General features: G+C 37.2%; 1 protein-coding gene across 4 annotated transcripts in view; it reads right to left on the bottom strand.

Moving 5' to 3' along the window:
• The window catches only part of ACAP2 (ArfGAP with coiled-coil, ankyrin repeat and PH domains 2), a 152271-nt gene that overhangs the window by 67586 nt on the left and 68082 nt on the right, over positions 1-16603 (bottom strand). For all 4 annotated transcript variants that reach the window (XR_007516713.1, XM_049879864.1, XM_049879855.1 and 1 more), the window contains exon 5: positions 2106-2164. Coding sequence is in view for 3 of the 4 variants with exons in the window: in XM_049879864.1 (XP_049735821.1) it covers positions 2106-2164 (59 nt within the window). In the remaining variant the exon portion in view is untranslated. The remainder of the gene's footprint in view (positions 1-2105; positions 2165-16603) is intronic.

Genomic DNA, 16603 nt, shown 5'->3' with positions numbered 1-16603 from the left:
AACTTTCTTGAGCAAAAACTTCAGCAAAATATAAGTAAAATAAGTCAGACATAAAAAAACAAATATTAGTATGATCCCACTCATAATTAAAATCTCCAATAGGCAAATGCATAGAGAGGAAATCAGTGGTTACCAGGAGCTAGGGGAGAGGGCAATGGAGAGGTGTCGTTTAATGGATTCTGAACTGCTGTTGGGAGTGACAAAAAAGTTTTAGAAAAAGACAGTGGCGACGGTTTCACAACACTCCAAACGTCATCAATGTCATCGGATTGGACACTTAAATAGTTAAAATGGCAAATTTTCTGTTATATACGTTTTATCACAATAAAATTTAAAAACAGAAAAATTAGCAAAACAACATTTAGAATGAATTCTTATGTTTTGGCATTTGTTTCATCTTGCACTGACCTTCACCAGTTCTTCCAACCAAAAAATACATTGTTTCACAATTATATATTAATTCCAATACAGTCAGCTAACATTTCCTGATTTAAATCTATAAAATTTGAAGTGAAAATAAAATTATCAAATTAACATTATAGAACATAAAAAAAAAGTTTAATTTTTTTTTTCTAAAGGCAAATTTAGGAATATATACCACTGTTTAACCAAATGATCTTTAAATAGTAGTTTATTTTATAAGTATTACTGTAGGTAGTTTATTTAAAATTAAATCCTAAGGCCCTTCTCCCAAAGATTACAATTCATTAGTCTTTGGGACAAACCCTAATAATCGGTTCTTTGGCTGTTTTGTTTTGTTTTAAGATACACCCTTGTTTTTACTGCTATGGGTGGTCTACAGACCACACTTTCTAACAAACAATAATTTAACTATTCATTTCTTGTTGGAGGGAATTACTGGGTCAAACGGCATGAATATTTTATGTCTTAATATAGCCAATACAGAGCACTTTTCGCAAAGAACTGATGTACCAGTAAAGGGTAACAGTATTCATTTAAGTAGCCTGAAAATCTTAAACCCTTGATTCATGAATGATTTTAGATAATCTTACTAATCTTAGGTGATCACAGCCTTCTTACAGAAGACTACCTAAAAAAAAAAAAAAATCATTTAAAAAGAATCTGAAACCAACTTTTAAGCCAATTTCATCTGTCTCAAAAATAAAATTGCCTGTAATTACAGAGGAAAGCATTGCATTCCTTTGCTTTTACTTTTTCTACCAGGGAACTAGACACAATAATTTGGAGACAGATGATTTTGAAAAAATGAAGTATACATGAGAAAGACTTTAAACTCTATAAAAGAAGCCAGAACTTTTAATGTAAATAGTCTCTGAGCAGCTTTGCTACCAGTGCTATTTAGTCTAATATGAAGTAACTTATAAAGGATCTGAAAGACATCACCCACAGGACAACAAACTCTAACCAAGTAAAAGAGCAGCGCATTAGGTTGATGGTACCTGACACTATTCACTGCTCATAATGTCTATAGTTTATATTTCTATAGTCTCATAATCAACGTTATCTGTATTTTTATGCATTCTTAATCAGAAATTAAAATAAAAAAACTGAACAATTAAGATGGAAAAGGAAAACTTGAGTCCCTACCTTGGAAAGTTCAGAACTTTTTATTTCTAGTTTCATTATATGAAACGTGACTAATGGAACACAAAAGGACCATGGGTAGGAAAGCAGCAAGCCCTCCCCTTAGTCATCTTCTTGTAGAATCCATTATCTTATCTTGAAAGAAAACACCAGATACAGATAATGGAAAATTTAGTTTCAACTGCAATGACCAATAGTATTTCGACCACTTTTTGAGTCTGCTTTGATTTTGAAACAGGATTAGATTGTTTACACACATTTAAAATAAAATTAAAAAAAAAAAAACCTCTAACAATCCTAGCTATGTATCCTGAACACATATTTCATGATCTAAAGGATTCACTGAAAGACATGAAGTATTGTTTCCTTACAGAATAGCTCATGAACAAATGCAATATACATTTGACAAAACAAAAACAGAGGGAAACAACTCTAATTTTTCAGTAATTCATGTTCATAACCTCTTTTGAAAGATACCAATTACCAGATGTGATCATTAACCGGCTCATCTGTCTTTCTCTTCAATGCAATTGACTTACTCTTTAACAAAGTTCTGAAGCTGTGCTTTAATTGATCTCTGAGTTTGATCAAACAGGATCTAAAAGATAAAATACAACATTAAACAATTACAAAAGTAACCAAATAATATAATCTGACATGTTCTATAGATACCACATCCCTACATCAACGCTTCGATTCTAATAATATCTATATTTCTTATTCAAGACTACGTAAGAAATAATCATTTTTAAAGAACCGGAAATTATTGTCAAGCCAATTTCAACTGCCTCAAAAATCAAACTGCTTCTGTCTACAGAAAAAAAAAAAAAAAAAACTGCACTAAAATTTAAATAGAATAATCAAAAGAGCTGCCTATTTCCTTGGTTTTAATTCAGGCTTTGGAAGACAACCTGAAAGAGTTAACAAATTCCATTCCATCCACTACAGAAGTTTCTTGCTCCAATATGTCAAAGCGTACCAAGTAAAAACAACTGGAGGACTGCCTTACACCTAGTTACAGGTTACTCACTTAGGAACTGGGGATTTAAATGTTTTACAGTTTTAATTCAAATGAGCATTACTTAGATTAAAGAAAAGAATAAAGTTTCATTCCTCAGGACGACATTTTGCCTCACTTAAATGATGCCATATAATTCTGATAGCTCTGTGTGCAGTAAATTTTACAAATCTTTTCCTGGGAATTCCAAGTACTTTCACAATTTACAGATGTACTTCATCTGGAGTTTGAAACAGATGTCAGATGAACAAGTGAAACAAATACTTTTTTAAATCTTGTGTTCTACCAACTGGGGGGAAAAAAGACTCACTCATTAGTTTGTTTTTTTCTTTTTTAACAGTACTGCAATTTAATTTTCTCTGAAATTTTGCTATTAGCGAAGTCTTATAGTCTCCCCTAAATACCAAATACACATACAAACATATACACATATTTGGATGTAACACAGAGTTTTAAAATCTGCCAACATACCTCCAAAGAGAAAACAAAATTTTTTTTTCTGTACTATGTTGAAGTACTAAACCCAAACTAAGCAGAAGACAATTAAATAGAAACAGAAAATCAACAGAGAAAAACCGTTGAAACCAAAAGCTCGATTCTGAAGAAGATCCATAAAACTGATAAGCCTCTAGCCAAAATGATCAGGAAAAAAGAAGACAAAATTTCCAATATCAAGAAGGAGAGAGGTGACTTCACTACAGATTGCACAGATATTAAAAAGATAATTGGGGATTTGGGGTTACAATTTTATACCAATAAATTTGACTGATGAAATGGAAAATTTCTTTGGAAAGACACAAACTACCAAAGCTCACTCAAGAAGAAATTGATAACATGAACAGAATTTAAAAAATAGAACTTGTGATAAAAGACCTCCCACATCTTATAAAATTAAGCCTGCATTTACATGTTGTTGTTGTTAGGTGCCATCAAGTCAGTTCTGACTCATAGCGACCCCATGTACAACAGAGGGAAACACTGCCCGGTCCTGCGCCATCCTCACAATTGTTGTTATGCTTGAGACAACTGTTGCAGTCACTGTGTCAATCCATCTCATTGAGGGTCTTCCTCTTTTTCACTGACCCTCTACTTTACCGAGCATGATGTCCTTCTCCAGGGACTGGACCCTCCTGATAACATGTTCAAAGTACATGGCATAAAGTCTCACCATCCTTACTTCTAAGGCACATCCTGGCTGTACTTCTTCCAAGGCAGATTTATTTGTTCTTTTGGCAGTCCATGGTATATTCCATATTTTTCGTGATACCATAATTCAAAGCATCAATTCTTATTCAGCCTTCCTTATTCATTGTCTAGCTTTCGCATGCATATGAGGTAACTGCAAGTAACATGGCTTGAGTCAGGCGCATCTTAGTCCTCTAAGTGACATCTTTGCTTTTCAACATTTTAAAGAGGTCTTTTGCAGCAGATTTACCCTATGTAATATGCCATTTGATTTCTTGACTGCTGCTTCCATGGGCATTGATTGTGGATCCAAGTAAAATGAAATCCTTGACAACTTCAATCTTTTCTCCATCTATTATGATATTGTTTATCAGTCCAGTTGTGAGGATTCTTTTTTTTTTTATGTTGAGGTGTCATCCATACTGAAGGGTGTAGTCTTTGATCTTCATCTGTAAATGCTTAAAACTCTCTTTGCTTTCAGCAAGCAAGGTTATGTCATCTGCATTATCACTGGACGTTAGTGAGTCTTCCTCCAATCCTCATGCTGCATTCTTCTTCATATATTCCAGCTTCTACATGAAGAAGCTAACTATACATAAGACCCAGCAATTCCACTCCTAGATATTCGCCCAAGAGGAATGAAAATTTAGGTTCACACAAAAACCTGTACGCAATGTTTATAGCAGTTTCATTCATAACTGTCCAACACTGGAAATAGCTCAAATGTACTTCAACCAATGAATATAGAAACAAAGTACAGTAAATACATATGATGGAATACAAGTCAGTCATAAAAAGGAAGAAACTATTAATACATGCAATAGCATGGATGAATCTCAAATGTATTTTGCTACATGAAATAAGCCATATTCAATGGGCTACAAACAGCATGATTCCATTTATATGGCACTTAGGAAAAGGCAAAACTATACAGACAGACAGCAAATTGGAGATTTTCAGTGCAAAGGGGTGACAGAATCAACTGATTAGTGATGGGGCAACATGAGAGTATTGGGGGCTGATGAAACTGATGTGGCTATCCAGCTGTGTGCACTTGTCAAAATATAAATCTGTACACCACAAGGAGCAAATTTTATTACGTACAAATTTTAAAATAGCTTTAAAATATGAAGAACATCAGTATAGATAGTACTAACAGACTTGAGAAAGAATTAAGAAGAAACAAACAACATGACTAGATTGACTGAAAGGACAGGTACAGAAACATAAGACCAATAAAAAGAGAATACCCATTCCTCTCTGGAATACTAACCAACCAAACCAAACCTGCTACCATCAAGTCAATTCCGACTCACGGCGACCCTACAGGACAGAGTAGAACGGTGCCATAGGGTTTCCAAGAAGCAGCTGGTAGATTCAAACTGCTGACTTTTGGTTAGCAGCTGAGCTCTTAACCACTGCACCACCAGGGCTCTGGAACACTAATTTTTGTCCATACAGTAAGGCATAAACCAAGAGGATGGCGTCATGCAGAACATGCTATGTGACCTCAATAAAATTTAGTTACACCACAAAATATTAAAAGGAGAGAACTCCTGACACCAGCAACAATATAAATGAATCTCTGAAAATGTTATGCCAAGTGAAAGAAGACATACATGCACACACAAAATATGATTCCATTTATCTGAAGCTACAGGATGAGCAAAACTAATCTATGGAAGAAAACCAGAAGAGTAATTGGCTTTCGGGCTATGGACTGGGATTTTCTGAGCAAAGGCATGGGAAAACTTTTTCTGGGCGATGGCAACGATCTGTATCTTAAAATGGGGTTGGGTTACCAAAGCGTATGCATGTGAAAATTCGTTGAATAGTACACCTGGGATCTGTACATGTAAGACTAAACCCTTTGCCGTCTAGTGGATTCCGACCCACAGCGACCCTATGGGACAGAGCAGAACTGCCCACAGAGTTTGCAAGGAGTGCTCGGCAGAATCGAACTACCAACATTTTGGTTAGCAGCCGAGCTCTTAACCACTGTGCCACCGTTCTAGTATAACCGCATTAAATTTTGCCTTGAGAACTAAAAAATAACTGTAAATAATACTCTGGTAAGTTCTATGCATGGTGAAGTGCTCAGTAGTGAAGTGTACGATGGTCTATAATTATTTTGAAATGCATCAATAGATGAATTGATACATGGACAGAGGGGTGGAGTAGTGGATAGTAATGTCATAAAGCAAAATATAGACAGAGGTGAGCATATGAATGTTCACTGTACAATTATTTCAACTTTTAATAACAGAAAAAGTCAACCTCCCCTCAAGGAGAAAAGAAAAACACCTCCAGCAAAGAAAACTCCAGTTCCAAGTCTCTTCGCTGGTGAATTCTACCAAACATTTAACAAAGGAAAAAAGAATTCTATGCAAATTCTTCCCCAAAAATTGTCTTCTATCAGAAAATCTATTCTATGAGAAAACTCTTATGAGACATAGACTCAGACAAAAACATTGCAACATTGCAAGAAACGTAAGCTACAAGCATGAACACAACACAAAATTCTTAACAATGATATATGACAAAAATACATAACAACAATATATAAAAATGACAACATACCATGAACCAAGTAGAGCTTATCTTAGGAATGCAAGATGAATTTAGTATTCAAAATCATAATTCATCATATTAATAGACTAAAGAAGTAAAACTGTATGATCGTCTCCGCAGATGCAAAAAAAAAGTATTTGGCAAACCCCAACATCCATTCCTGCTAAAAACTCTCAGCAATCCAGGAACAGAAGAAAACTTCCTCAACCTGCTAAAGGGCATATACGAAAAACCTACAACTAACACCGCATTAAATGGTGGAAGGTTATGTGCTTTCAGCCAACGATCAGTAACAAGGCAAGGGTGTTCGCTTTCATCTCTTCTATTTAGCAGTATACTACAAGCTGCAGCAGTGCTATCAGGCAAAAAAAAAGAAAAACTAAAAAGCGTGAGGATTAGAAAGGAAGAAATAAAATCATCTTTATCCACAAGCAACATGATCAATTATACAGATAAATGAGTTTAGAAAGGTTGCAGAAACAAAGTCAATGTACAAAACTCAGTTGTATTTCTAATTACTAGCAATGAACAGTTGGAAATCAAACTTCAAAAAAAAAACATTTACAATAACAAAAAACATGAAATGGTTAGGGGTGACTTTGACAGAACATATGCAAGACGTACATAGTGAAGACTACAAAACATTGCTAAAAGGAATAAATAAAACCTAAATACATGGAGAAATATTCTGTGTTCATGGATCAGAAGACTCAATATTGGTTAAATGTCAATTCTCACCAAATTGATTTACAGGCTGAATGCAAATTCGATCAAAATCTCAGGCTTTGTGTAGAAACGGAAAAGCTGATTCTAAAATTCAGAGGTAAATGCGAAGGACCTAGAATTGCCAAAACAACTCTGAAAAAGAGAAACAAATTTGGAACGCCTACATTATCTGATTAACTCGATGGCCTCGGGTTTGGTTTAAGACTTACTTTGAAAATTTGGGCAATCAAGACAGTGTGGCATTGGCATAAAGGTAGACAAAAAGAAAAATGAGCAGAACAGAGTCCAGAAATGGACATACACAGTGTTGTGGGGTGTTTGTCTGTTTACAAAAAGTACCAATAGAGAAAAGATAATCTTTTAGGCAAATGGTACTGGAACAAACAACTGGAAAGTCACGCAAAACAATGAACCTCAACTCCCACCACACAGCATGTACAGAAATTAAGTAAAAATGGATCAGAGACCTGAACTTCTAGAAGAAAACATAAAATAAAATCTTAGTGAACTGGGTTAGGCAGGAATTTCTTAATAGAACACAAAAAGGAAACCAGAAAAGAAAAATCAATAAATTGACTTTATCAAATTTTTAAAGTTTTGGTCTTTAGAAGACACTGCTATGGATATGAAAAAGTCAAGCCAAAATCTGGGAGAAAATATCTACAAAACATATATCCAACAAAAGACTTATACCTAGAATATATAAGGAACTCTTACAACTCAATAATCAGATAACCTGGTTTTTCTTTTATGGGCAAAGGATCTGAACAGACATACCTCCAAAGAAGATACACAGATAGGAAGTAAACACGTGAAAAGATACTCAACATCATTCGTCATTAAGGAAACACAAATTAAAACCATAGTAAACTGAAGAGTGACCACACCAGCTGTCGATGAGCTTAGCGAGTAACTGAAACTCTCATACACTGCTGGTGTAAAATGGTACAATCACTCGGGAAAACCATTTGGTAGTATCTTAAAAAGTCAGACGTAATCCTACCTTACCAACTAGTTGTTCTATTCATAGCTATTTAAACAAGAGAAATAAAAACACACGCCCACAGAGTTTTACACACGTTTATAAGCAGCTTTATTTGTAAGAGCTGAAACCTGGAAACAACCCAAATGTTCATTGTCATGGCTTTAAAATATGTCCATAAATGTTTTGACACTCCTCCCTTCAGAAACTCAAACCGAACTCTTTGTCGTCAAGTCAATTCTTACAGCAACACTACAGGACAGAGTAGAACTGCCCCACAGGGTTTCCAAGCAGCAGCTTGTGGATCTGAACTGACGACCTTCTGGTTAGCAGCCAAGCTCTTAACCACCGTGCCACCAGGGCTCCCTTCCCTTCAAAAATGGAGCCTAGTTCTTCTCCCCTTTAGTGTGGGCAGGACTTGGTGACTTACTTCTAACAAATAGAACATGGAGGAAGTAACAATGTATGAGAGGTCCCTGGGTGGCACAAGTAGTTTGGACTCGGCTACTAACCTGAAGGTTGGCAGTTCAAACCCACCCAGCACCACAGAAGAAAGACCTGGCAATCTGCTTCTATAAAGATTACAGCTAAGAAAACCCTATAGAGCTTAGTTCTACTCTGTACCACATGGGTGTCACCATAAGTCCAAATCAACTCAAAAACAACAGGTTTGGTTTTCTGACAGGGTGTGACTTCTGAGACTAGCTCATAAAAGGCACTGTGGCTGCCCCCTCGCCCCTGCTCCTGGATCACTTGTTTTGGGGGGTAGCTAGATTCCATGTCATAAGGACACTCAAGGAGCACTATGAAGAGGTACCTTGGTGAGGAACTGAGGCCTCCTGAGAAAAGCCATGTAAGTAAGTCATCTTGGAATTGGGTCCACCAGCCCCAGTGAAGGCTTCAAATGACTGCAGCCCTCACCAACAACCTACAGCAATCTCGTGAGAGATTCTGAGTCAGAACCACAACCACCCCTCTATTCTCAAATTCCTGGCTCATAAAAACTGTGAGATAATAAATATTTGTTGTTTTAAAATATTAAGTTTTGGGGTAATCTACTATACATCAAAAGATAATTAATACATTCATCAAGAGATGAATGGAAAACAAATTGATATATCCATACAATGGAATACTACTGACCAATTAAAAGGAACGAACTATTGAGTCTCAAAATAATTACACTCTGTGAAAGACACCAGACCAAAAAAAAAAAAAAAATTACTCCATTTACATAAAATAATAGACTAACCAAATGAATTTATAATAAGAAAAAGCAAATCAGTAACAGATTAGGAATCAGGAGGCGAGGAGGGGAAGGAAAAAGCACAAAGGGGCACAAGACAACTTTTGGAGTGTGATCGTTCTGCTCCTTGACTGTGATGACGGTTTCATGGAGGTATACATATGTCATGACTTATCAAATCGTACACTTCCACCATGAGCCATTTATGTCAATTCTTCCTCAATAAACTTATAAAATTATCAATATATTCCAGCAAGAAAAAGAGAATTTTTTCTGTGTAATACTGTTATGACTATTAAAAACATTACCATCTACATCTGCCAAAATATAAAAAAATATATATTTTTTTTCATATATATATAGCATTACTTAAATTACATTTTATATGCATTTTAATAGAATAAAAAGTATTTCAAGAAACTGTCAAAATCTACATATCTTTAAACACCTTCATTAGAGGGGACAATGACAGGAAAATACGGTAATAATTTACTAACAGTTTTTACAGCCTAAGGACTAAAAGTAGAATGAGATGGTTTAGGTGACAACACTGGTTTATTCATTGTTGTTAACGCAGAACCAACCGAGTAAAAGCTCTGTCTCCTATTTGCCAATCTCAGACCACCCAGCTACCTAAAGCCTAACTCTTTTTCTGAGTGAACTGTTGGACAGAACTGTCTCAATTAGTCTGTTGGTGTCTCATTCAATTCCAAAGTCATTAATCTAAGCCACCCTAAGACAGAATTCACAGCATTCCTCTTCATGGGCTGTAAGTAAAAAGCTATAAAGGCTAGTAACACAAAGCTAAGGTTCAATTCTATTTCTGGAAATCAACAGTAGGATTTTTGGCAACATATGTACGATGGATAATCGACCATGTCCTTTGGCCTATCTGCTAGGTATTAAAGGACCTTACTAAAGTACACAGAATAATACACGGCTGTTGAAAACTAATCGCTCACACTCAGGTTATTCCCTATTCGTGTCTAGACCCAGCTAAAGCCATGCTGTGTTCAGAAGAAGACGAAAGCCGAGGTGCACTTCAGAGATGGCAGAGCCTATACTCCAGGACGTTCAGTAGGAAAATGGGCTACATATCCACAGCCATGTGCACAGTGACTAGGATCAGCCCTGTTTTCAGTTCTTACCATGTAGGTGCCCTTGTACTTCTTTGTAGTTTAAAGCCTTTGTAATCCACTTAGATCTCATTCAGTTACCATAGCACTCTCTCCCAATGATTCTGCCTGTCTTAATCTTTCATGTCCTTTCCAAAACCTAAAGAAAGGAGCAGGCTGTCACTTTTGACCCTGGATTCACTGACTCTTTTGGTTACTCTCATTAGACCTATAATAAATAGGCCTATCACAAATAAGACTCTTCTTTGGTACAATGCTGGAATAGGCCATAATAATGGAATAGGTCTGATATGCAAATAACATTTATAATTTGTTCCTCTTATTCCATATGCTCTGGCTGTAGTAGCCTATCCTTTCCTCTAAACTCTCTCCTTCCTTCCTTCAAAGCAGTTGTTCTCCACTGGCTTAAGTGTGTGCCAAAACAACCTGGAAAACTAACAGAAAATCAAAACACAAAGGTCCAGGCTGGTTGAAGAGGGATAGGATGGTTCTGTATTTTTAGCAAGTTCCTTAGATGATTCTGTGATACAAAAATTGAGACAAATTGCTCCAACCCAGTGGGTCTCAAATTGATTGCACATTAGAATAACCTGGGGATCCTTTAAATTGGCTGATGCTGGGATAATCAGAAACACTGGTGAGACTCAGGAATCAGTATTTTTAAAGTTCTCTGGATATGAACCAGCAGTATCCATATCACCTGGGAGGTTGTTAGAAATGCAAAATCTTGACACCCACCCCAAACTTACTGAATCAGAATCTGCATTTACCAAGATCTCCAGATGGTTCGTTGTTACGGGAAGCGACGCATTGTTTCGCAAACTGAGATGCAGGCTGGAGTGACCTGGGGTGCTTTAAAAGTTACTGCTCCTTGGTTCTTAGCCCCCAGAGATTCTGATTTCATTGGCCTGGGATGCAACCTGGGTTCATTCATTACCACTTCGCTGACAAGAACTTATCAAAGACAGCTACTATCACTAAAGCTGAAAGGTATCCTAACAGATAGGGTCTTTGGAAATGGGCAAAAATAAAGTACTCCTCTAGAGAAGGGGTCAGCGTAGTAAATGTAAAGGGTCAGAGTGTAAATATTTTAGGTTTGTGGGCCACATGGCTTGTCACAGCTACTCAACTCGGACATCTCAGTGTGAAAGACGCTGCGGATATTACACATGAGTGTGTAGCTGTGTTCCAATAAAAATTCATTTACAAAAAAAGGCAGTGGGCTGAGCTTGGCCTGTGAACAGTAGTTCCCTAACTCCTGCTCTAGAACAATGGTTCTTCAACTTTAGAGTGCATCAGACTCACCTGGAAGGCTCCTTAAAACAGATTCCTGGGGGGAGTTCTGAGAACCTACATTTTTTACAAGTTCCCAGGTGATTGCTGACGCTGCTAGGCTAGGGACCACCCTCTGAGAATCACTCATCCAGAGCAGTCGTTCTCAAACTTTACAGCATGTCAGGATCACCTGGAGAGATTTTAAAAATTCTAATGCTACATCCAGATGGCTTATACCAAATCTCTGGGGTTGGGGGCCAGTTTACTACTGCAGAGGTTCCCACCCCTTGGGCCCTGGTACACACTACAGGTGTGTCGAAAGATGTAGGAGATGGTCTACATAGATGGCCACCATCAATTCCTCCCATCCTGCATATGCATACCACTCTCCCGCCAAGAGGTAGACTTTATTCCCCTTCCCTTGAATCTGTGGTGGCCCTGAGACTTGCTTTGACCAAAAGAACACAGCAGAAGTGATGCTCTGTGACTTCCAGGCCTAGGCATGAAATGGTCTTGCACCTTCTAATCTCACCCTCTTGAAAGCCAGCTACCACATTATGAAGTATGACTATCTCCTGGAGAGAAAGGCCAAAAGGTCCTAGAAAATGAGAGATACCAAAAGGAGAGAGAAGCATGGTCAGCCTCAGGCGTTCTAGCTATCTAAGCTGAGGCATTTGGGTCTTCTAGTCATGGAAACCCTGGTGGTGTAGTGGTTAAGTGCTATGGCTGCTAACAAGAGGTCAGCAGTTCAAATCCACCAGGCACTCCTTGGAAACTCTATCAGGCAGTTCTACTCTGTCCTATAGGGTCGCCATGAGTTAGAAATCGATTCGACGGCAGCGGGTTTGGTTTTGGTTTTAATCATAGACAAGCTACCCAGCCAATACCAGCTGGAGCAGAGACAAGCTGGCCCCTACAAATCCTGCTCAAAAATAAATAGTGGTGTTGGTTTTAAGTCACTAAGTTTTGGGGTAATTTGTTAAAAACAGTCAGAAATAACTGAATCATCCCAATAAAACTGATTATTTTGTCACAATTTGTTACCAGTTCTTTGTTTTGTGCATATTGTAAAATATTTAATCTTCCTTTTGCTCTTTTCAAATTTTTTCTACTAACAATGAAGGTATGTAGCAGCATCATCATTTGGGATGAGATATCCCTAATAAAATATAATTGGTTTTGTTATTCTTCCGCTGGTACTTCTTGGTATTTATTTATTATTGGCTTTTTATATTAATTACCCAAAGTCTGACTTGATGAAATTTCATTCTTTTAATTTTTTAATTATTAAAAAGTTATTTCTGAAGATGAAATTTAATGCATATAATTAAATCATTTTAAATGGAACCGTAGGTCTTTACAGATTGAAAACTATTTTGAAATTTTGATTTTCTGATCATACTTGAGTATAATATTTATTAAGTAAAATTATTTACTATTTTCTATTTTACTTACAAAACATTAAATTTTTACCATCTTTCAATGCAAATTGTTTTAAAACATTTTAAGAATGCATAAAATTATTTACATACATATGTATATACACCCATACAGATACATATCACTTTCTGAACCTTAAGAAATAAATACTACTATACTTCATATTATTCACCTTTTTATTCATTGCCGTTTTCTCACCATAATGGACAGCTTCTTCATTAAAGCTAGAAAGTCATTATATTCAGAAGACAAACACAACAATCCCAAATTCTCTTCCTCAGCCTAAATATCTTTTATATCAGATGGTTACTAAATAAAGCTATGGGACCGAGAAAATCATGCAGCATTTAACACAAAATATCCATTTCATACAGAAAAAGGTTTACAGTCCAAGTCTCTGCAAACATAAAAAAGAAACAAAGTTCTTTCATGATCAGTTATAACAAAATTAGACCAAGCAGCTAGTTACAAGGTTACCCAAACAGGAGCCAGAGCCAGAATCCCTCATGCATTGCTCAATATCCCAGCTTGAGAGCAAAATGTTAGAACTTTGTAGTTTCCAAAGAAAGAAACAGAAAAGATGCCGCACTGGAATAACCGGGTTAACAAATGCATCTGATGGCATGCCAGATAAATACAGCAATAATCACTAACCTAGAGGGTCACTGTAACCAAGTCTTCACTGCAAAGTGGTGATCCTACACGTTAGTAAATGTGCTCAACTTAGTAGTTAAAACCCCTGAACAGAAGATGATCTTGGGCAAGCACAGATTATTTTGCAAAGAAGTACAAACTTAAAAGGAAAACTTTAAAACAAAAATATATTACAGAAACATTTAAGTTTGTATATTTCATAACATCTGGTCAATTAGCATAACAAAGTTTATTAAGAAAATGTTCTGCATCCCACTTTGGTGAGTGGTATCTGGGGTCTTAAAAGCTAGCAAGCAGCCATCTAAGATGCATCAATTGGTCCCAAACTACCTGGAGCAAAGAAGAACGAAGAACACCAAAGATACAAGGAAAACATGAGTCCCAAAGACAGAAAGAGCCACATAACCACAGACTACTCCATCAGCCTGAGACAGGAAGAACTAGATGGTACCCAGCCACCACCAATGACTGCCCTGACAGGAAACACAACAGAGAGTTCCTGTCAGGGCAGGAGAAAAGTGGGGTGCAGAACTCAAATTCTTGTGAAAAGACCAGACCTAATGGTCTGACTGAAACTGGAGGGAAACCAGAGGACATGGCCTCTGGGCTCTCTATTAGCCCAAAACTAAAACCATTCCCAAAGCCAACTCTTCAGACAAAGATCAGACTGGACTGTAAGACATAAAATGATACTAGTGAGGGGTGTGCTTCTTAGCTCAAGTAGACACATGAGACTAAGTGGGCAGCTCCTGTCCGGAGGTGAGATGAGAAGGCGGTGGGGACAGGAGCTGGTTGAATGGACACAGGAAGTAGAGGGTGGACAGGAGGAATGTGCTGTCACATTGTAGGGAGAGCAACTAGGACCACATAACAATGTGTGTAGAAGCTTTTGTATGAGAAACTGACGTAAATTGCAAACTTTCACTTAAAGCACGATGAAAAATAAAAAAAGAGTTATCAGCTACTGCTGTTTCATACAAAGATGCACCAGCTGTCAAAAAGAAAAATTCTGCCTAAGCTTGAGTTAAAAGAATTTTACAAAGTTTGGGAGGAATAAGTCTTAGCTTGCAGATTTGTTTAAAGCTAGTTACTGACTTTAAATTGATGACTTTCTTAACTGATGTTCTGAGAGCTGATTAACTCAACATAATTTGAAGCAGTATTTGAAATTTTTGATTAACATTTACCAACAAAGTTTATGGCATTGAAGTACTACAAACATGAGGCTGAAAATGAGTCGCTAGTGTGTCAGCGCTATAATCTGAATCCAAAGGGAGAATTACTGAAAGTGGATAGAGCGGCTCCTGTGTGTACCTGCGGAAAAGCTTCACCATTAATTCACTGAAAATCCATAGCCCAGAAAATTTAAACATTACAGGTGTCGATGAAAGAAAAGGGCAGTTCCAGTTAATGAATGATTGTGCCTTTGAAGTACAATTTAAGGAGTTGGAATTATTTAAATTTTAATTACATGTCAATAGGGGGAGGGCAATAAAAACTGCTGCCTTTCACTAACACGACTACTTTTACAAGCAAAGTTTCTCATCAATAACAATGACTGAGAATTTGAAGAGATCATCAATTTCAAAATGTTGATCAGGAATTTCCTGAAGTCATTTCTTGGAGAAAACCTCTTTTTAAAAAGTTGCGTTCACGGGAAGTGTTACACACATTCAATAAGTAGCATCTTCCCTAACACTCTGTATTTTGAAAACATTTTTTTTTTAATTTACCAACACCCAGATTGAAAAAAAACCAACCCAAATCCATTGCCGTCGAGTTAATCCCGACTCACAGTGACCCTACAGGACAGAGTAGAACTGCCCCATAGGGTTTCCAAGGAGCGCCTGGTGGACTCGAACTGCAGACCTTTTTGGTTAGCAGCCAACCTCTTAACCACTGCGCCACCAGGGTTCCAACACCCAGATTACTGTTGTCCTTAGGTGCTGTCAAGTCAGTTCCGAGCCATAGTGACTCTATGTACAACAGAACGAAACACTGCCCGGTCCTGCGCCATGGGCTTGAGCCCACTGTTACAGTCAATCCGTCCTGTTAAGGGTCTTCCTCTTTTTCACTGACTGTCCACTTTACCAAGCATGGTGTCCTTCTCTGGGGACTCATCTTTCCTGATAACATGTCCAAAGTATGTGAGATGTAGTCTCGCCATCTTTGCTTCTAAGGAGCATTCTGGTTGCACTTCTTCCACACCCAGATAGGTGCCTCTATAGCCCCTGCAGTTTCCTGCAATGGCCCATACAAACAGGATCTTCAGTTGCTGCCCGTGCCACGAGATGAGCAAGGCTGGGAGGCACTGCACTACTGTATTCTCACCACCTAAAACCAGTTGTTGAATGAATGAATGGACAGCTCTAAGATCGAAAACCACACTTACAAAAAATGTACCAAAAGGGTTCACACATTTTCATAGAACATAAGCAGTAAATCAACTGTAAAGCTTCAATCAGCAAAGAGAACAGTCAAATAAATATTCCAAGTTTCTGATACCAACAGCAAATTAGAATCCAAAAGGGTCATCAGTGAGGTCACAGAACGCTCTAAATTCCAAGAAAACAAGGCAGTTAAAGCAACTCTAATATGTGATGAAATGTAACTAACACACATGACCTGTTGTGAAAAAGTCACGTTAGCATCTTACAAAGATATGAGTACAAAAACCCACCCTCACAAATTATCATTCTAAAAGAAATGAGGATCAGTTCTATTCAATTTTACAGAGAAGATGAATCACAAAATAATCCAAATTATTTCTTAAGATGACTGGATAACCCAACCTCAATCTATGT

This window comes from Elephas maximus, chromosome 1, assembly GCF_024166365.1.
Source record: "Elephas maximus indicus isolate mEleMax1 chromosome 1, mEleMax1 primary haplotype, whole genome shotgun sequence".
NCBI classification, from domain to species: Eukaryota; Metazoa; Chordata; class Mammalia; order Proboscidea; family Elephantidae; genus Elephas; species Elephas maximus.
The sequence above is the reverse complement of the archived record's forward strand: the minus strand, read 5'-3'. Positions and strand labels throughout refer to the sequence as shown.